Source organism: Mesocricetus auratus, unplaced genomic scaffold (genome assembly GCF_017639785.1).
Source record: "Mesocricetus auratus isolate SY011 unplaced genomic scaffold, BCM_Maur_2.0 Super-Scaffold_6723, whole genome shotgun sequence".
NCBI lineage: Eukaryota > Metazoa > Chordata > Mammalia > Rodentia > Cricetidae > Mesocricetus > Mesocricetus auratus.
Window position 1 is genome coordinate 10,134,961 of NW_024429183.1, and position 22,050 is coordinate 10,157,010.

The 22,050-nt window shown below is 41.8% G+C and overlaps 1 protein-coding gene across 2 annotated transcripts in view; it reads left to right on the top strand.

Moving 5' to 3' along the window:
* Adamts18 (ADAM metallopeptidase with thrombospondin type 1 motif 18) overlaps positions 1 to 18,848 on the top strand; it is a 130,777-nt gene extending 111,929 nt beyond the window's left edge. For both annotated transcript variants that reach the window (XM_040736509.1, XM_040736515.1), the window contains 7 exons: positions 3,275 to 3,416; positions 4,516 to 4,642; positions 6,195 to 6,399; positions 8,765 to 8,947; positions 10,097 to 10,300; positions 12,248 to 12,395; positions 16,977 to 18,848. In XM_040736509.1, coding sequence (XP_040592443.1) covers positions 3,275 to 3,416; positions 4,516 to 4,642; positions 6,195 to 6,399; positions 8,765 to 8,947; positions 10,097 to 10,300; positions 12,248 to 12,395; positions 16,977 to 17,092 — 1,125 coding nt within the window. In that variant the 3' untranslated portion in view covers positions 17,093 to 18,848. The remainder of the gene's footprint in view (positions 1 to 3,274; positions 3,417 to 4,515; positions 4,643 to 6,194; positions 6,400 to 8,764; positions 8,948 to 10,096; positions 10,301 to 12,247; positions 12,396 to 16,976) is intronic.
* The last annotated feature ends 3,202 nt before the right edge of the window (positions 18,849 to 22,050 follow it).

Below are 22,050 nucleotides of genomic sequence, written 5' to 3' on the forward strand. Positions count from 1 at the left end.
TTGGTCATGATGTTTTATCACAGCAAGAGAAAAGCAAACTGGAACATGGTGGGAGAGGCCTCAGACAGCAGCCAGGCAGGGCATCATAGAAACGACAGGGAAGGAGCCAGATGCAGAGATAGGAGCAGGTGAATGGAAGGACACTGTGTAAGTCTCTTCCTGTCTGCAGTGTTGATTGTGTTCACTGGTTGGCTGAGATGGCAGTCTGGGAAATGTGGGCATCACGGTTGCTTTCTCCTTAGTGTGGAGGAAGCTTTTATGTTCAGCCTAATTTTTCAGTGTTGCAGTAAAGTCATGTGCTGACACTAGTTTCTGCAGCATAGCCAAAAACTGAAAGCAATAGCTACTATGTATGCTCAGTGGGAATTTGTTAAATCGTTTTTTCCCCTTGTCGATTGATGGTGGCTTCCATCTCACTGTGTAGCCAAGGGTGACCTTGAACTTGCTATTCTCTTATTTTCACATCCCTTGTGCTTATATTACAGACATGGGCCTTGTCTGTGTGGTGCTGGGACTTTAATCCAAGGTCCATGCATATTGGCCAGACTCTACCACGTGTTCTATATCCCTAGGCCCTACTCAGTTGGCCTGCTTGCTTTCCTAGTGCTGCATAGCAAACCCAGGGCTTTGGACTTGCTTGGCAAGTGCCCCCTACCAGGGATCTAAATTCTGAAACCCTGTTAAACCTCTCAGATCACCAAAGTGTTCACTCTTGCAGCTAACAAAGGCAAGAACTAACATTATTTTATATTTTTTCACATTTTCATAAAAGTCCATTCTTCATATTTCATAGAAGCCCGTTACCCTGTAGCATTAGAAATCAGCAACTAGTGTGGATGAAGGAATGGGTGGCACTAGAAAGTGATGATTAGTCAGCACACGTCTTTCTTCTATAGCCCACAGGAATGCCCCTCTGCTGTGTGCAGTTGAGTGTGACTCCACCAAACTGTGGCATCACCCTGCTAAGGCCTTCCTTGGCTTGTCATGACTCTTTTGTGTCTCACGTGTCCTTTCATTTCCACTCATGGACTTGTGCTATCCTACATTATTCCCCCTAAAGTCTCTTCATTTCTGTTGCACATAGACAGGGGCAACCAAGATTTGTCACCCCACTTTAATGGAAGGGTCACCAACAGACAGAAAAATCACATCCTGTCCTAGTTTCATATCTGTTGCTGTGATACAAACCCTGAGAAAAAGCAACTTAAGGGGAGGGAGCACGCGCACAGAGACAGAGACAGAGACAGAGACAGAGACAGAGACAGAGACAGAGGAGACAGAGATCAGGGAGGGGAGATGCACACAGGCCAACCTGGTCTAGCCGTCCTTCACTGAGACTCTTCCAGGTGACTCTGAGTTGTGTTGGCAGACAAAATGAAACCATCACAGTTTCTGAATATAGATCTGTTCTTCCAATTCCAGTTTGGCTGTGAGTTGCCTAAATTTACTTAATCTGGCACCAGCAAATTAGCAGAAACAGAGTAGAAAGGCCAAGCAAGGAGAGCAGAACATTTTTATGGGCAACTGGCCAGTATCCAGTGTTTGTTCATGCTAGTGCTTCTGCCTGTTGTGTTGTGTATTAGTTTCATTTCTGATAAAGTTGGGGGAGGTAGCATAGATCCATCTGTTAACATGACTCTGTCTAGAAGACTTTGTGATTTTCTTGGTTATACTACCAAGTGATGTTAATGTGTTGATCCCTTCGGTGGTAGACACAATACTTCTGGAGGCATTTAAGCTAATAGCAACATGAAACCCATGTGGTAACATCCTAAAGAGCAGTGTGGTTCAGTGGTACAGTGCCACCCAGCCAACTTTAATTGGGGTGGCATGCCAACAGACAGAGGAGAGGGGATCCTATTTTTAACTGTCTGTAGGTTTTGCCTCTACAGCATGCATGCCCAGTTCTGGTGGTGAAGAATTTTCCACAAGACACATGGGGTAGGAGAAAACCAGTTATTTATATTCATGAATTGAACTTGAGAGAGAAAAAAAGGGGAATGGTTTGAAAGAAAGAACACCCAGAGAGTGTTTGCCCACATCAGAATGAAGGCCATGGATGGCACTGGAAAAGCACACACTTTTTTGCAGATTTATTTAAATTCATTCTCTAGTCATTTGAGCGAGCTCGTACACACTCTGTTTATGAACATGTAAAAGCATTGTAGAGTCATTGAAGGACTATTGGGAGATAATGTAAAGAAAATGGCTGGCAGAGTACCTGATAACTAAAGGAGGCCCATAGCCCTACTGCTCATGAGGAGTCACACCTCATGAGCTCAGATTCATCCTGAGTCCTAGCCTTTTTTAGGTTGAATCCCTTATACTACATAGATTGACTCAGTTAGGATTTGTCTTATTTTTACTTGTGAGTGTGTGTGTGTGTGTTTGTGTGTGTGTGCAAACACATGTAAAGGCAGGTGCCTGCAGAGAAGTGTATTGGTTCCCCTGAAGCCATAGTTTCAGGAAGTTGTAAGCCATTCAACAAAGATGCTGGGAACTGAACCAAGGTGTTCTGCAAAGGGAATGTAACTGCTGAGCCATCTCTCCAGTCGCTATGACTACTCAGTCTTAGATATATGTGGACTCCCACCTGTACTATACAGTAGGTGACTGGGATCTCTGGCTGTGATATGCTGTGATTTGGGGGCATGGTTATTCTGTTGTAAAGGTTTATAAGTCCATTTATGATCAGTATAGAGAGACATAACATAGAGTATATTATCTATGGAGCACCATTGTATGTGGCTCATCCTGTGCTTTGTTTAAGGTTGAGACCCAAATGATATGACCTCTCTTTAACTCTGTGTGTATGTGCTCTCATGTGGGCATGGATGGTAGAGGTCAAAGGACAACTTTGTGAATTCTATTCTCTCTTTCCAGAACCATACATCTTCTGGGGATTGCATTTAGTTCAACAAATTTGTGCAGCAAATGCCTGTATCCACTGAGTCATCTTACTGGCCCACTTGTCTAGATTTTAAGGACTCATTTGCTTTACTGATGGTGATACCTTTAGCTGAGTTTTGCATGATTACAGAAAACATCAAATTAGGTTTCCTAGCGTCTGTCTGCTCCAGTTTTGATCCTAGAAAGCTGAATGCTTTAAAATGTCATGTGACGCATTTTTATTTCACATGCTTGGAAGCAAGAAAAGACCCGACTTGAAGACCAAAATGACTTGCAAATATCTTTAAAACGTTCAACAAGATCTCTGCACTTCCTGGGTCTGGATGGTATGCTGATCACTGGTGTTTTGCTCTACCCTATCCAGATTCTGACACAAGGCAAGAATCCAGGGATCACTTGGAAGTACGCACTTCCCAAGGTCATGAATGTAACTCAACCAGTGGTGAAGAGATTCCACCACACATGGCGCACAGTGCAGTCGGACTGCTCAGTCTCCTGTGGGGGAGGTAAGTGGTTTCCTAACTCTGCTTCTCAGCTCGTGTCTGTTTACAGGTTTTATCCAGTCTAGAAAAGGATACCATGAACTTTGGGGAATCCTGACCCAGTTTAGATCCATGTCTCCAGAAAACAAACTTCCACTAGCTGAGGAGTGCAGCCGATTTTCCATCATTAAAGTGAGAGTGACATTTGAATCATGTCTCGAATGCTGTTTCAAGGAAAACCATATAAATGAAGAACAAAGTACAATTCAAAGACAAGGTGGCATTCCCTGTCTCAGGAGCTAAACAAGAGCATTTACAAAACACGTGCCTCTGATGGGAACTGTTGAACAATGGGAACCAGGCTGTACAGTTCTGTTAAAACAAAGTGTTTACATAAACCAGGGTCCATGCGGGTGGGTGTGAATGAATACTCAGAGTTTAACTTTTTGCCTATGCATGCATCACAGGGTTATGGAAGCATAAGCTGCTCCATAGTGAAGTAGAATATTAGGGTTTTCACATAGAATTCACCAGCACTTAATTACTTTTATGTCCAAGTGTTTTGCCTATCTGTTTGCATGTTACCACATGTGCGTAGTACCCATAGGAGACAGAAAAGGGTGTGAGAACTCCCTGGAACTGGCATTGCAGATGGCTGTGAGCTGCTGTATGGGGGCCTGAAATCAAACCCTGACCTCTAGACAAGAGGCAAGAGCAAAAGTGCTCTTAACTCCTGAGCCATCTCTCCAGCGCCTTCCTAGTGGCTTATAGATATAAATGGTTTCCTAAAGACCAGTACAATTTAGGTTAAAGCTTCCTGGAATGTTCCATTTTATAGTGACTCTTGCTTTGAATAGTATTTATCACTTGATAGTTCTAGAATCCACTTGAAAATGAGAAACATACATTAAAATTACTAAAGTATAAAGTATATACTCTTAGGGATAAATGATTTTAATTCAAGTGAGTTGAAACTGTGTCCAAAGGAACTATTTTCACAAAAATATTTGGATTCAGTGTCTTACACAGGATACCAGGACACTGGTATCCCAAACTGTGATTTGAAACCAAATTAAATGGGTTACCTGTGTTTCTCACCATGTAACTTCTGGCATCCCACTAGGTTACATAAGCATCAAGGCCATCTGCTTACGAGACCGAAACACTCAAGTCAACTCCTCATTCTGCAGTGTCAGAACAAAGCCAGCAACAGAACCCAAGATATGCAATGCTTTCTCCTGCCCAGCCTAGTAAGTCCTCTGCAAATGCCTCTTTATCTGTATGTGTTCCCTACATCTTTGTCACAGTTAGGTGACAATGAAAAATTTCATTCGTGCTTTCTGATGGGAAGGGATTAAAAAATATATACACAATGTTTAATATAAAAATAGGGGAAAGTAAATGATTGAAATTGAATCATAAGACCTAAAAGTATGAATTTGCCTTAGACACATTTTGCTATGCAAACTTGAGATATAAGTGTCTTTTTTTCTCCTAACAGTACTAAGACTTAAATCTAGGGCCTCATGCTAGCCAAGCAAGTGCTATATCACTGAGCAAGAGCCATAGCCACACCCCACATCCATTTTAAATTTTGAATAAACTACCCTCTTTTCATAATGGAGTCAAGAAGATATTTAAATGATACACAATCTTATATTAGCTAAATTTCAATGTGCCTGTATGTTTAACTTTTACATAGATTATCCAAGAGTGTAAGAATGGTAATAATGCCAACCATGAAACCTCAAGTGCAAATTGCACAGTAGTAGTAAGACACAAACTAGAGAGGTGAAAGCTAAGTGGAGACACCCCACTGATGACTGTCCCTCTGGGACACTCAGTGGGTTTCTTCTCAGATTCATCTTAGCCATGCCTCTGTTGGAAGATGAGTCTAAGCAAGCTCCCTGGCCAATTCTGAGCATTTTCCCTCTCCTAGATAGATAACCTGCCCTCCTATGCTGCTCACTCTTCCGCTCGCCTTAAGGTTATGTCACAGTACTTATCAGAAATCCTTGTTTTGATGTACATATCCATGGCTTCACTGTGTCATATGATTCCTCATGGGAAGAATGTGGTCTCATTCATGTCTCTAACCCCCGTGCCTGGGTCTCTGACACACATAGTTAAAAGCTCAGTAAAATTGCTCGGATGAATTTCTCAGAAAGTAAAGTATGTTTCTTTCTACATAGAAGGCTAGGATGTATTTTTACCAGAAACTTGTGGTGATTGAATGTGTCTCTGTAATGTGTATTCTTCCTGCCAGCTTCCTGGGTCCCGTCACTGTCTCAGCCCCCAACTAACACATGAGACACTATATTAATTATGAAGCTGTTGGCCGTTTACTATGTTTTCTTAATGACTAGCTCTGACTTAATTATTAACCCATAATTACTAATATAGATTTTTATAAGGTCTTATTTTACGAAGGACACAGACTCATGCATTCTCTTCCCAGGATCACATGGTGACTCTCTACTCTTGACTACATTTCCCAGAATCCTCCTAGACTCCTAATCCCACCTATCTTGCTTCCCTATTGGCCAACAGTGCTTTATTTATTAACCAATAGGACAACATACACACAGAAGGACTTCCCCCATCATGTCTCCTTACAGCTGCCCCCACCAGTGCATGTATGATTCAACATCCATAAAGGGACAGTTAGTGAGGGTTGCCCTGACTGGCTATAAAACAAACCAGAGGCTTTTTCTGTGTAGATAGTCTTTCTCATTTTCTGCTTGAGATGTAGTACTGCAAAGTTTTGACTTCACAGGAAGTAATTTGGGGTCTCCCTGAAAGTTGGTTGCCAGGTGAATGGAGCATATGCAGCAAGTCCTGTGCTGGGGGCCAGCAGAGCCGGAAGATACAGTGTGTGCAAAAGAAGCCCTTCAAGAAGGAGGAAGCTGTGCTGCATTCTCTCTGCCCAGTGAGCACACCCACTCAGGTTCAAGTATGCAACAGCCATGCCTGCCCTCCAGAGTGGAGCTCCGGACCCTGGTCTCAGGTAACAGGCACAGCTATGGAAGCACTAGTCTTGGTCTGCATGAAAAACCAAGGGGGTGGAAAGATAGGTGACTTTTCCATCTAAAAGGTGCCCCAGAACCCACACAGCTCCAGCAAGTCATCTGCTGACCTCTACACACAGAGAATAGATAGATAGATAGACAGACAGATAGATAAATAGGATAAAAAGAACAAGATAAAGGAAAAGAATGCAAAAGAACCAGATACCAAGTTTGCAGTTGTCACAAAGCACAGATACCATGGTAGGGCCAGAAGAAGCATAGAATCAGAATTGCCTGCTGTGTACAACTCATAAATGTCCTATAAATCAGATGTTCTCTTCTGGGAGTGTGTTCATGTCAGAGACACCTTGGAAGTGAATGAGTCCTATTGGCATCTGAAGTATAAGAGGAAAATGTCCTCCAGGGTACAAACAGCTCCTCCAAACACAGGATAAGTGCCAGGGTTTTCTTGCCTTCAGAGCTTTATCTTAACCTGTGTGGGTGGATAATATAAAGCATATCACTTGTACCATAATGCTAGTTAATGGCAAACGGCCCCATTTCTGTCATGCTTTCACTTAGATGCTAAGTTTAAAACATACTACCAAATTTCCAGAAGAAGTGAGGGGAAGATTTTTACTCAAACTGAGACTGTATTTGTTAGGAAATAAGGATCCAGGAGTAGGTAGGGATACATTGAACATGACAATAGATACTTGTAAAAAAAATAAATGTTTGTTTATAGCAAGGGTAAGTCTAAGTAGGATATGCTGTTGAGTTAATCTTTCTTTGCAATTGAGAATTACAAATGGAAAATTCAAAGGTCTGATGGAGCCATGTGATGGGCATGGACCAAAGAAAATTGGGTCTACAGAGTGTCCAGCATATCTTAAAGTACTCCAAATTTCACATGAAAATATTCTGAATATTTTTCTCCTTTTAAAGATTAATTGTAAAGACCAGATCTGTCATGAATAGTTTCATAATGAACATGAAAGAAAATTTGTTTCCACAAACTATTTAGCTCTTAGACATGGGTCACAGCAACAAATCGATTCCCTCTGCAATCAATGTACAGTTTGCTCTTATGAAAAATAATTGCCAACAAGAGTAAGACTTTTATTAACTGTTCAGGAATTACATGTGAAAGAGTGATGATAGATTCCATGGTTCATTCCCAAGATTAGACATCAAACTCATTTGCCAGTTCATGTTTGTTTCTTAGCAGCTAACGACTTTGACCTTAGTTCTCAGATGTTTCTTTTGAATAGGATGATAGCAATGAACTCAGAATGGTGATGGACAGTTGTGTGATGCAGGCTCCAATTTACAACCTAAAGGTATCACATTGAATGAATTAAAAAGATCTTGCTGTCCACAATGTGCTAATCATGACATCATCTCCTTTAAGATTGTGGACACTGATAAGTGAGAATTTACAGTGGTCTTCTTACCCTATGTAGGACTATGCCCCAGGGTATTGTTTAGGTGCTAATGGCCACATCATTTGATCCTTCTGAGAGGAAAAGAAGACCGCAAAGATCAACATGGAGAGATAGCCCTCCAAGACTATCCTTGTGTGGAGCCAGGGTCTCCTAAGAAATCTTGACAAGTTTTTAACTGTTCCTAGGATGATTCTTTGACATTTATCTAGTTCATAGAATTCTCAGGAAAGACAATAAAAGAAAGGTCTTAGAACAAAAGTAAATTGCACAAGGTAAAGATTTGAATTGTGCAAGTTTATTCAGAAATGTTTGATAAGTGCTTGTGCTAGCACCATGCCCAAAGAAAGTTCTTAGGAAGTAAGGATCTCACTCTTTTTGATACTGTTGTATATATCCATATTGAATGTGTACATATTTCTGCTTTGCTCCCTGTGGTGCCAAAGTAATACACCTTAAACAAAGGCTCATGGCAGAGAGATAAAGGCAACTTCTGAATCAATGTATCCTGTGTCTGGAAAACTCTTCGCTTCGTGATGAGCATAGCTCATCTTCAGAATGGGGGAATGAAGCAGCCACCGGGTATTCAGATGTTTAAAGTGGAAGCTACTATATCCCATTTTAGCTTCTGAGGAGTGGGGAATTTGAGCCAAGGAATGAAAATGATTGACACAGAAGCACCTTTGAATGAGTAACTGCCTGTCTCTGTTCTTGCTTAGATCTACTCTAACACTACTATACTAGAGGGAACAAGAGAAAAGTCTGAAAGAGAACAGGCAGTGTTAAACTACTACATAATTTATGTGGTCTTGATGTAGTGAACATGTCAATGTCTCATTGTATGTATAAGTGTGTTCTCAATGTTTACCCAAATGAAATCCATCTGAAATGGATGCGAATGGCACCTTTTCTTCTTCTCAAGTGTTCCAAGACCTGTGGACGAGGAGTGAGGAGACGTGAGGTCCTTTGTAAAAACTCTGCAGGAGAGACACTCCCAGAGAGCCTGTGTTCTGGCAGCCCCAGACCTGAGGCACAGGAGGGATGTGTGTTGGGACGATGCCCCAAAAACACCCGACTTCAGTGGATCACCTCTTCCTGGAGTGAGGTATGATTTTAGGCACACAACTGAGAGGTTATTTTCATAAATGCTCATTCACTCACCCACACCCACATGGTTCCTTTCTGTACATCTATGTGCCCAGTGCCCACTTACTGCTGTTTTTAACATTGTTTCCATGGTTACAAAGTGAAGATAAGCATTGGTGTTCCACTTGCTTTCTCTTTGGATTCAGTCCAGGACCTCAACCCCTGTGCTAGTAACACCCACATTTAGAGTGGACCTTCCCATTTCACTTAAACCTCTCTGGAAATTGCAGGGGTGTACTTCCTAGGTTATTTATATCTTGTAAACCTGGCAGTGAGCATCAATTGATCTTAAGAAGCTTGATGGCCACACATCTGTTACTTCAAAGCACTTCTGTTCTAGGTGATAAGCACTGGTTCATGTCATGAATGAAATCCAACAATATGCCTCTCAATCATTTTATAAAAGCATTATCACAAGAATAATCCCTGAAATCAGCCATCAATGTGCACTGTGAGAGTAACATTGTGCTAGTCCCCCTTTCTTCATCTTTATAATGGTGCTAACATATCACCTTCATAGTTTACAATGTTTATACAGATGCATTGACATGTTCACTTCATCAGAACCCTGTATGTTACATAATACTTTAAAACAGTCCATTCTCTTTCAGACTTCTCTCTTTTTTCCATCTCATATTACACAGTGTTAGAGTAGATCTAACCAAGAAAGAGACAGGTAAAATCAAAGACAGGCAATTATTCATTCAAAAGTGGTTCCGTCTCAATCATTTTTATTCCTTGCCTTAAACTCCCCAATCCTCAGAGAGGTCTCAAGTAGGCCCAGTCACTCCAATACTGTCCCAGCTCTGATCCTTCAGCAAGAAGGATGGACAATAATGAGAAATCAAGAGTATTTTAAACTATTTCAACATAATGCATGGGGCATTGAAAAAGTGAGTAAATAGGTGACCTGTGTCTCATGCATCCATATGGTACCTCATCCCAGATGAACAGAGTTTTCTCTTTGTAACCCAGAGAAGAGAAGTTCACTTCAATGCTCTGGTGTTTGATTTCCTCATCTGTAACAAGAGGGACCTGGCTGCTATATAGTGTAATTGACATTGTACGGACACATAGCTCAGCTTATACCTCCTTTCTGGGCTCCTAGTGTTCTGCAACCTGTGGTTTGGGTGTCAGGAAGAGAGAACTGAATTGCAGCGAGAAGACCTTGCAGGGGAAACTCATAACATTCCCAGAGCGGAGATGCCGCAACATTGAAAAGCCAAACCTGCAACTGGAAGAAACCTGCAACAGAAGGGCTTGCCCAATGTACAGCGTGGTGGCAGGGTGGTATTCATCACCATGGCAACAGGTGGGTGGATGCAGATTTAGGAGACAGATGTTCAGGTAAGATGTAGCACAGGAGCATTGTTCTCAGTTCATCAACAGTTGTCCCACTGTATAGACTTGGGATGCGTGGCATCAGTCTAGCCATTCCACCCTCTATGTGAGCCTGGGCAGGTGCCACGTACAGTCTGGTACACACTGTAGACCTATAAAAATAGAATAATAAAAGCACTGAGTGGAAAGCTTGTGATATTGTGCTCATGTTGGTTGTTGCCATTCTTGAAGTCATCACTTTGGCAACACTGCTCTCCATCCCTGACGCCTGATTTTCAGAGCATGTTTCTGAAGGACACAGAAGAACTAAATCTTGCCGAGCCCTGCTTGTGCTTTCTTTATGCATTTTCTCATTGCATCCCTTCATTAATGCTGTGGTAACCATTATTGTCCCAGTTTCATGGGTGAGGACACTAAGGCTTAGAATGTTCAGTCACCAGGTGATAGAGACACCTTTTTTCTTGGGAACACTGGTTGTGTCCCATAAGGACCTAAAGCTACGTTGAGGTCCTTGGGATATAACTACTGCAGGACTCACTGATATCACAACAACTGCTCAACTCACCCTTAAATACAGGCCCTGGTAGTACCTGTGTATAATATAAAAAGCTACATTGAAAGTAGCTTTGAATATTGTACATTGAATATTTCTATTTGATTAGGCATGGTTTCACACACACACACACACATTGCTATAGGCTTCTTAAGTTTTGTAATTTTATTTACTATTTAGAAATTCTTTTTTTGGTTTATGGTTTATTACCAATCACTACATATAATGAATATAAAGACATTTTCACATGGAGAAATCATGTACTGTTATCTAAATGAGTGGATAGGATCAAAAGTCTGCCAACAATTGCCAGGAAGTCAGATATTTTCCTCCTCAGACACTGTTTTTGTACAATAAAGGTTGACTTGTAGATGCAAGTTTATTGTGTACTTAAAAAAATGACAACCTCCGAGTCAGACAAGTTAATGGCATTCACATGTCTACATTTGAATGTTTGGAATATTCCTAAATGCATATTCTTTCTGCAAAAACTTACCTTTTTGCTGGGCGGTAGTGGCACAAACCTTTAATCCTAGCACTCAGGAGGCAGAGGCAGATAGATCTCTGTGAGTTTGAGGCCATCCTGGTCTACAGAGCAAGTTCTAGGACAACTAGGGCCTTTACACAGAGATACTCTGTCTTGAAACACACACACACAAAAACTACCCTTACTTTTTCCTCCCAAATACCAGACCACACAGTGATATTTGTACAAGATGGTGTTCTCATCTGTCTGCAGTCTCTTCTAAAGCAAACAGCAATGATCTGGTTAAAGGATCTGCTTAAACATCCTCTGACATTTCCATTCTTTTGTTAAAGACCTGCCAACCTTCCATGTAGTCATTGGGGACAAAAGGAAACTTAGAGCCTAGATTCTGCTTTATTGGACAGTGAAATCCATAGCTATTAGGTACCATGCTATTCAGAGTCTAGCTAGACACCATCCCAAAGTATCTCTGGTTAGTCCATCCTTTATGGCCCTTGTCTCAAATTACCCCCATCCATTCTCTAATCTGGCTGAGATTTCCTGGGCTTCTTGTCCATCCCTGGCCATGTCTGGATTTGTTTCTGAGTGTTTGAGACTATTTCTGGAGCCTACCTCCTTGTGGTCCCCTTAACTGGAGACACACTCTCAGGTGCAATAGCATTTGCCTAAGACTTTTCTGATACACTGACCACACAGCTCACCCAAGACTGAAGAGACTTGGACTGTATGCCTAGGCCTGGCTGTGGACTGTGTCATCTACAAGCATCTTGGCCTTGCTGCATGATATTCATGCTTCCTTCTGTTTGAGGCCACTGACCTCAGAGAAGATACTGTCTGGCTGAGAAGGTATAACTCCCTTCTCTCTCACTCCTTGGCAGTGCACGGTGACCTGTGGGGGAGGTGTCCAGACCCGATCTGTCCACTGTGTGCAGCAAGGCCGGCCTTCCTCAAGTTGTCTACTCCATCAGAAGCCACCAGTGTTCAGAGCCTGTAATACAAACTTCTGTCCAGCTCCTGAAAAGAGAGGTAAAGGATGCTATGGATCATCAGTTTCACCAGTTTTAAGAAAGCTTTTCCACAACTCATTATGGTTGGTGGTGCGGCTTCTATGTTACTTGACTCTGTGGTATCCTGGTCCATCAGCACCCATAGGGTTGCATCTTTAGACTTGTACAAGGTTGAATTGGAGGCGGTTCCTGTCAATACCATACATATTGTTTGCCTGATCCGAAGGCAAGATTTCATTCAATTTTTTAGCCATTCATTCCTGAGAAATGATCATGTCACCATTTTCCCTTTTTAAAAAGATGAAGGATTTAGAGGCTGGGGATGTGGCTCAGTTGGTAGAGGGCTTGTCTAGCATGCATGAATCATTGGGTTCGGTCCCCAGCATGACATAAAACTATGCATGGTTGTGCATATCTATAATTCTAGCATTTAGAAGGTGAAGTCCAGGGCATTAGAAGCTCAGTCAGTTTTGGCTACATAGCTGAGGCCAGCCTGGGCTACATGAGGCCCTCCCTCAAAAATATGTGATTGTTGCTAATCAGTGGAAGTATAAAATTAAGTAAAAAAATGTCCTAGAGGAAATCACGTTTTATTAGCAAGACAGAGAACTTACAGCCCATTGAAATGACTATGCATCGTCCTGTTGTCTTAGTTGGCACAAGTACAGTGCAGTGGGTGCTGATGGGTAATCCAGAATCAAGCTTAGAAGTCCAAACCGTTTCAAAGTAATCTGGCAAACACCAGGAGGTATATCCCTTAGTCAGATCCAATTTCATCATGCTAAGGAGTCTTCTCCAGCACACAGCTGCTGGGGTTTCTTTGTGTTTAATCCAATCACAGATTTCCGTGCCTGCCTAATCTCTCAGCCCACTTTTTCCAGTCTGCGGGGAATACTATTTGGCTCTGTTGGTTACCCTCTGCCTTTGGCCTGACGATCCACCTGCCCCACTTCCCGTCTCAGTTGCAGTTGACTGTCTCTGTGGCTCAGGGCATCAGTTTCTTCCCCGTTTTCCCATGTTATCCTGTGAGACTGGAACGTAAGGATTGCTGAAACAGGATCATCTCTAATCAACACTGGGGTTCTACATGGAGGAGACTTAGTATTTTACAGTGACAGGGCATATTCTGCCAGACCCCCTCTCATTCTTGTCCATCTCTGTAGTCAGACTACTCTAGAAGGAAATGCAACCCCTTAGCACTCTGGTCAGTCCTGGGAGCATCTCTTAGACAGGCACAAGAGAGAAGAGATCATGTCAGTCTCTGTTTTCCCAGCATCTGGCATTCACCTGGCTCACAATAGCTGCTCAGTATATGGTAAAAGAAAGCTGGTGTGACCAGTGTGGTGAAGCCCTCTCTTTTGTTCATATCATGGTCACTAAAAACTCACCATGAGCCAGGCATTGGTAGCTCACACCTTTAATCCCAGCACTTGGAAGGCAGAGGTAGATGGATCTATGAGTTCGAGGCCAGCCTGGTCTATAGAGCAAGTTCTAGGACAGGCTCCAAAGCTACAGAGAAACTCTGTCTCAAAAAAAAAAAGAAAGAAAAGAAAAAAAAGAAAAAAGAAAGAAAGAAAGAACTTACCATGTATCCTTGGGACTCTTGTTTAGGAATAAAAAAATAGAGCAAAGTAGGGTCCTGTCCTGAGACTATGAGGATCTCAAAGCCTTAGGAGTCCACAAAAAATTCCCACCTTAGGAAAGAGGTGGGAAAACAGGCTTGACAGAATGGTCAAGCCAGACCTCAGAATTGAGGCAACTTTTGCAAAGGGCCTCTGAGAAGGAAGGTGGATCTTACATCTGCTCAGCAGAAGGAAGGGCAAATGCAAAGGAACAGAAAGATACTAGGGTTAGGGGCATAGGTGACTTCATAGTCACAAACCAAAAGTGGCACAGGGGCCTTATTAGTCATCACAGAGAAGCCAGATTTAACTGGATATGGTGGAGAAGCTTGGGGTCTGTGAGGTCATGACAGTGGGTCACCTGGAGTAGAATGAGAACAGGATCTCCTCATGGAGAGTTGGCTGCTGCTTCCGAGGAGAGATGGAGGGGTTTCTTTTACAGAGTGGTGGTAAGGAGAGGTGGGAAGTCGGGTGGATATTGAAGACTGAGCCAACAGTGCTTGCTGGGTTGTTTTGTTTTGTTTTGTTTGCTTGCAGGGAATGAGGCAAAGAGAGAAGGGATGTAAAATCAACTTCCACCGTGTAAGCTGGATGCCTGGTTCATATCTCAAAGAACCAGCCATTCATAACTGTTCTTAACACCAAACATTCACAAAGCAAAGAGGGCATCACACACTCATGGCACGCTGACCCTCCTCAACTCTGCCTCCTGGCTTACATGAAGCCCAAAGCTCCTGATGTAGGCTTTTGGTAAAATTCCATTGAGTTCATAGAAGAGATGGCTTAGTGGTTAAAACCAGCTGCTCTTCCACAGGATCAGCTCTATTTCCAGCACCCATACAGCAGTGCATAACCATCTGTAACTCTAGTTCCAAGGGACCTGATGCCTTCCTCTGGCTTCTGTTAGCATTTATGCATGTGGTGCATAGATACACATGTAGATAAAGCGCTCACACACTTAACATAATTTTTAAAAATGGAGGAGAGGGCCGGGCGTTGGTGGCGCACGCCTTTAATCCCAGCACTCGGGAGGCAGAGGCAGGCGGATCTCTGTGAGTTCGAGGCCAGCCTGGTCTACAAAGTGAGTTCCAAGACAGCCTCCAAAGCTACAGAGAAACCCTGTCTCGAAAAACCAAAAAAAAAAAAATGGAGGAGAGGTGAGAATTAATAAAATAGTATGGTTATTCAGGGAATGGTAGTATATGCCTATAATCACAATACTTAGGAGGCAGAGGCAGAAGCATAGCCACAAGTTCAAAACTTCCCTGGGTAAATAGCAGGACCTTCTATCAAAGGACCTCAAAAGTATGTGACTGTGAGGTTAGGTCCATAGTTCCAGTGGCCTGTCGTATCTTGCAAAATTTCCATTGTACCAACAGAATAATCTAGAATGATAAATAAAATGATTAAGGTGTATGATAACTGATCTGGGGCATCAGATACTAGATAGGTATATAATAATGAACTCATGTTTGTACATAGGTGTAGTACATACATATCAATTAGGCAAGTGGAATGTAGCTGTATCTTCATCTTAATGTCTGACTTGAATCTTGGACCTAGCATATCTCAAACCAGCCTTCTGATACCTGATCCCTGACCTGTAGGAGTGCCCTGTAGGAGTGCCCATTTCAGAGAATTAAACTCCATTCTTCCATACACTTCATTTAAAAATACTGTTGTTACCATCATTTCTCTCACATTATTTACCGAGTCTCTGCTGATACAAGTTTTCTGCAAGTGTGTGTGTGTGTGTGTGTGTGTGTTGTCCATAAGTCATTGTAAAGAAAAGAATATCCCACCTCATTTTTAAACCTACATTCCTATGCTACATAGCTTAATTTCATTATTTAGCTATTATGGCTATTTTTCCAAAAGACATTTTCTTTAGGTAGCACTTGTATTTCTGTTGCAATGGTATGCAAGACATAACAAGCACAAAACTGAACTCTTGCAACCGGGAGCTCATTGTTCAGTATGAGTGTTGATATCTGTGAAGAGAAGCATGATGCTCGAGCTGGTGCAGGCAGATGATAGTGTTCTAAGAATAAAAAGAGTGGGTACGCTTTTAAAAATATTTATCTAGCAACTACTTTGTGATTGGTACTATTTTAAGTATTGGGAAGAAACCAATGAAGAGTGGGGACCAATGGTTTTGCATTATAGAGGGCAGACACTAAGCAAACACATGTTATGATGAAGGTGATAAAGCAAGGAAAGAGTGGGAACACTCCCTGGGAGGCCAAGAAGCAGGCTGGCTTGTTGAGTGGCAGAGGAGAGAAGAAAGTGACCTGGGATTTTAGAGAAAGACTACCTGGCAGTGAGTCGGGAAAATGGTGACCAGAGCTCATTGGTTCTTCAGGGACCAGCAAGGTGCTAATGTGGTGTGGGAAGAAAGATGAGGTCAGGGAGTCAGGCTTCAGATCCTAATGCTTCAGCCTCCACAGGCATCACCATACCTTGGACTGTGGAGGGATGGCAAGGAAGGCTCCGAGAAATAGGCATGACAGGAACTGGTTTGTGTCTGAAAGGAATTTCTAGGAATGACCGTGAGATATGGAAGAGCATGAAAAAAGGGAATTCTGGGCACAAGAACCCAGAACTGAAGAAAGTGTAGGCAGGTGTGAGTCACAAGAGAAAATCCAAGGGGGTCCCATATAAGAAGGCAAGAGGAGAGTAAGCAAAAGAAAGAAACTCCTTGAAAGGGTACTGACCCAGGACCCTCATGTCCATGCTAACTGCCAGGCTATGTGCAGACAATCACAATCTCTTACTGGGTATGGCTTCTTTTCTAACACCACTCCCCCAGACACAGGCCCTTCAGGCATATTGACCCTTCCCTGGCAAAGTTCAAATGTATCATGGGCAGAACACACAGAGAGACAAGGCAGTGGGCCTAGGTCTCTGTCCATAGGCTCCCATCTTAGTAAGAGCACCAAAGTCCTAGCTGATATGTTAAATTCTCTCTGTCCTTTCAGATGATCCATCCTGTGTCGATTTCTTCAGCTGGTGTCACCTGGTCCCTCAGCACGGGGTCTGCAACCACAAGTTTTATGGAAAACAGTGTTGTAGGTCATGTACAAGGAAGAGCTGATCTAGAACCCGCTCACTCTACTCAGACCAGGACCTTATCTGTCCATCTCCAGAGGAACTGCCACAGGGTTTGAAGAATGGATAGATAGCCACTAACCTCCCAAGTCGACCCCTAGAAGCACATGGTACTCTAAAGCACTTGACAATGAGAAGTGATGACAAATCCAACTTTCCTTTAAAACCTTTGATTTGCACTGTCATTTGAAAGATGAGATGCTTCATACTGAGATATGTTAAGTTTTCATCTTGACCAAGTGAAAATCTTGTTGACTTTGGGATGGGTCTCCTCGCCATACACATACCCTTGAACATCAAAGGAGTCAAGGGCAAAGACATCTATTTTCAAAAGGCCCTTGAAGGCTTCAGGTCAAATGCTGAATACTTAGAGCCCTCAAATACATGGATGAAACTCTATGCCTAACAGTCACTTGGAATTTATAGTATCAGATTTACCAAACGGTGCTCAATGGGTGCTTGCTGCTGGACTGGCAAGCTCCATCTTATGTTATTTTCTATGTGTTGTTTATTTGGTTTCAAGTATATTCTGCCTGTAGAGAGTCTCCAAGGCTGAAATTAATAACTTGAAATGTATTCCCAGTAGCATTCTGGAAGCAGGGTCACATGGGCTATTTAAGATCTGCATGTAATTGCGATTCACAATTGAAGGGGGAAAAAACTCCAACACTGATGCCCTTTGCATAACATTAACCTTATAACTTTTGGTGCTTATTGAATGGGAATGAGGGAGTCTGGTGTCTACTCTTTGGGAACAAGAACTGGTGACATTCATTTTTGGTAAAAATAGGTGCTAACTGGTAAAATAGCATGCTTGAAGGAGGGAAGCCTACCATTTATAATGCTTCATACATATTATCAGAATGCTTATAAAATTAAAGGCTCTTGGTGGTTTTCTCCTACCAACTGACAAGTTTCAATTCACCCCAGGACTTGGTCAACAAAGGAAAAAAAAGACAGTGACCAGAGAAAAATCCTTCTATCTTCTTACTACATTAATAAATTACAACTCACCGAGACCCTTCCATGAATAACAGTATTACACCATGTCTCCAATGAGATTTTTGGTCACCAGGAGCCAGCTGTTGATGGGCATTAATAAGCTTAAAATTGTTCTCAGTTGGAAAAATACCACTCTGTTTGCCAAAACCAGAGTAACTTATAAGACTGTGTTCCCCTGTAATTCTTTGAGAAGTGGTTCTACAGGGCATGTTTATATGATACTACTCTATCCCCCCAATTTCTTTGATGAATGTACACTCATTTTTACTGCTTCTCAGAGTCTCGGTTCAATCAGGGGTTTGCCAGCTCAGCAGAACCAGCTAGACAGTGGTCTTTAAAATTTAATAGCATTCTTTGCCCCCATCCTACTGGGAATCCTGAGTTCTTGGATGCCATGGAAGTGAAAAGTAACACCTTGGTCTTCTTAGCTTGGCCCTCCAATAGTAATTTTGATATGAGGAGAGAAAAAAAGAATATAAACCACACTACCATTCCTTTGCTCCCTGAAAAGTGGGAAGTTATTTGTCTTTATATAATTATCAATTTATTATTTTATGGGAAAGAATTAATTTATTAATAGCCTATTCTTATGTGTCTCACTCGCTTCTCTGAGTAAGTGACATTCTGAGGGAAAATGTTGAATTAAAAAACATGGATTATAGAGAAAAGTCAAAATATATGTGTAATATTTAATTATTTTATGTTTTATAATAAAGTATGCTGTTTCTTTATCTTTGAAACTTGTTAAATTCTTGAACAATTCAGTGAGAAGCCAGTTTTTTTCAAGTTAATTTGTTTAACTGTTGATGGAGAACCTCAACATAACTTCACTAAGAAGGGCAGGAAAGGAGTGTAAGACGGATTTGTCACCTCTGTGAATAAGGACATAAACTGTCCAACGGTGATGTATTTGGGGCCAATCAGGTGGCTCTGCGAGTGAAAATAGTTGATGCCAATGCTGATGACCTAAGTTCAATGCCTGGAATCCACACTGTGGAAGGAGGGAACTGACTCCTGAACATTGTCTTCTGACCTCCACACATGTGCCTTGACACGTGCCCGTGTGCAGCCCTGCAAACACACAGTAAATGTAAAACAAAACTGAGTATCTCAAGACATGATGCATATCAAGATAATATGTTCTGCTGTATTGAGGAGATAAACATTTGCATATGGAAATTATTGAAGATAAAGCCATTACGGCTACTTCCTATCTGAAAGGCATTCTGGGAAAATATTTGTGCCAAAATGAAGGGGGGGGAGAGAAAGAATAGTATTTATAGGATGGGAAAAACCACAGAGAAGAGAAAAAAATCTTAATTAAATGCGAACTTTAATCATGAGACTTCATGACGATTTTCTGGATGAGGCAAATACAACTAACCTGAATGTCCAACATTTCTCTGCATTTATGATCACACCAGGCATAACTCTAAAATATAGTTAAAATTATTACAGTATGGATTATTAATATATAGCAAAATAAAATTAGGATTAAGAATGGAAAGTGAAAGCAAGAAAAAGCTATCTTTATGTCTTTTGGTAATAAAGTTTGATTAGAAAAGATTCATTAGGGTTTAATGGCTGCCGGGTCCTACACACAACACTTTTATATACTTTATCTCATTTAATGCACACACCAGCTCAATTTGTTCCCTTTGAGGGGAGGCATCTGGGATTTTGAGAGATCACATATTTGGCCCAGAAGCAAATGGCCAGCTTGTGATGGGGTCAAGACTTGAACCCAGATCCCTTGGGCCTCTTCTGTCACAATCCTAGTAGACATAAAGAAAGCAGGGGACACATAGGCCTTGGAATCATGGTCCCTGAAATGCATGTGAATTAGACTTTCGTGATAGATGACTTTAATGATGATGAATTATGGGCAGAGCTGGGGACTTAAGATGCAGAATCAGGGTGGAAGGTAATAAATTCCTGCTAAGCCCCTCTTTTCAGCAGAGGATACTTGAAGACTTGTTGCATAGTTATTGCATAGTTAAAGACTCTATTCCCTAATAACAGCTTCTCTCTGGGATGATAGTGTTTCCTAGACAATAGCACCAGCATGTCTGCAGCCTGCAGCTCCCCAGGATCATCAGGATGGAGAGAAGGCATGTGGGAATGCTCTTGGCGTGGGTTCTGTTCTAATCATAGGCAGAGATGATCCTAAGACAGTATCATGCTAGGAGTGGTTTATAGCATTCTGATCATGAAGCCCATTGCTGTAAATATCATAGGGAAATGGTCATTTGCTTATGGGTTTCATGACCTTATTGTCCTTATCTTGAAAAATGTAGAAACATAGGCCAGAGAAATTACTCAGTGGTTAAGAACACATATGTTCTTGCAGAAGATGAAAGTCCAGTTTCTAACCCATGTTGAGCTTCTCAAAACCACTCAGAATTCAAGCTCCAAGTGATCTGATACTCTGACCTTTGCAGGTACCTGCATTCAAGTATATACACATATACACACTCACACAATAAACAGTACAATACATGCCAGGTATGGTGGTCCATGCCTTTAACCATAGCAGAAGGAGGTAGATCTCTATTAGTTTGAGGACATCCTGGCTTATGGGCTGACCAGGATTACATGGTGGCTAAATAATAATAAAATAATAATAATAATAATAATGTCTTTTAACACATTATTATTTGAATTCTTCAAAAACCTGGTGGTCTACACAGGTATTAAATATCAACATTGCTGTGACCTAATGCCTATCAATTAGCAGATGATATGAAAAAAGGATTACTTTTCCTCACAGCTGGAGGGGTCACAGTCCACCAAGGTGGAAAAGGCATGACAGCAAATGACTCCACGGTGCTGGAAGCCTATGATGGTGTTTCTCCAATCTCCTGAGTTTAGCAGAGATGAAGGTAAACCAGGCTATACACCTCAAGGTAACTCACTTCCTCCATGGAGGCTCCCACCTTCTAACAGTCTGACAGCCTTCTGGAACAGGGCCCCCAGCTGGAGACCAACCCTTCAGACATGAGCCTGTGGGAAACAGTTCATATCCAAACCACAGCAACCCTGATGCTCCTGTTGAATCATAAGTTCTTCAAATGGAAAATCTATATTACATGGTATAAATGGATATAGCTAGTCAACAAAAATAATAACCTTGGGACTAGGGAGATGGCTCAGGGTTTGAGAGTACTTGATACTCTTCTAGAGAACTTGAGTTCTGTTCCCAGCAACCACATGTATTGGTTCACAGTCTAACCCCAGCTCCAGGAGATCTGATGCCCTCTTCTGTAGACACCTGAACACATCACACAAGCATGAACCCACACATGAACATTCACACACACTCACATACTAAAATAATATTTGTAAGTCCTGATGGGGCTAGGAGTGTGGCTCAGTGGTAGAGCTTTTGCTTAGCATGTTTGAGTTTGGTGCCCAGCCCAGAAAAAAAATCCTTGTATTTAACATGTTAGTTAAAAAACAAAGCTGGGTGGTGGAGGCTCATGCCTTCAGTATCAGCACTAGGGAGGTAGAGTCAGGTGGATTTCTATGAGTTCAAAGCTAGCCTGGTCTACAGGCCTATTTTCAGAACAGCCAGGGTTACGTAGGGAAAGCCTGTCTCAAAAAAAAAACCAAAACAGCAACAAAAACAACAAAGAAATCAAAGAAGATACCAGAAAATGGAAAGATCTCCCATGCTCTTGGATTGGTAGGATCAACATAATAAAAATGGCAATCTTGCCAAAAGCAGTCTACAGATTCAATGCAATCCCTATCAAAATTCCATCACAATTCTTCAAGGACCTGGAAAGAACATTAATCAACTTTATATGGAAAAACAAAAGGCCCAGGATAGCCAAAACATCCCTATACAATAAAGGAACTTCAGGAGGCATCACCATACCTGACTTCAAGCTCTATTATAGAGCTATAGTCCTGAAAACAGCTTGGTATTGGCACAAAAAT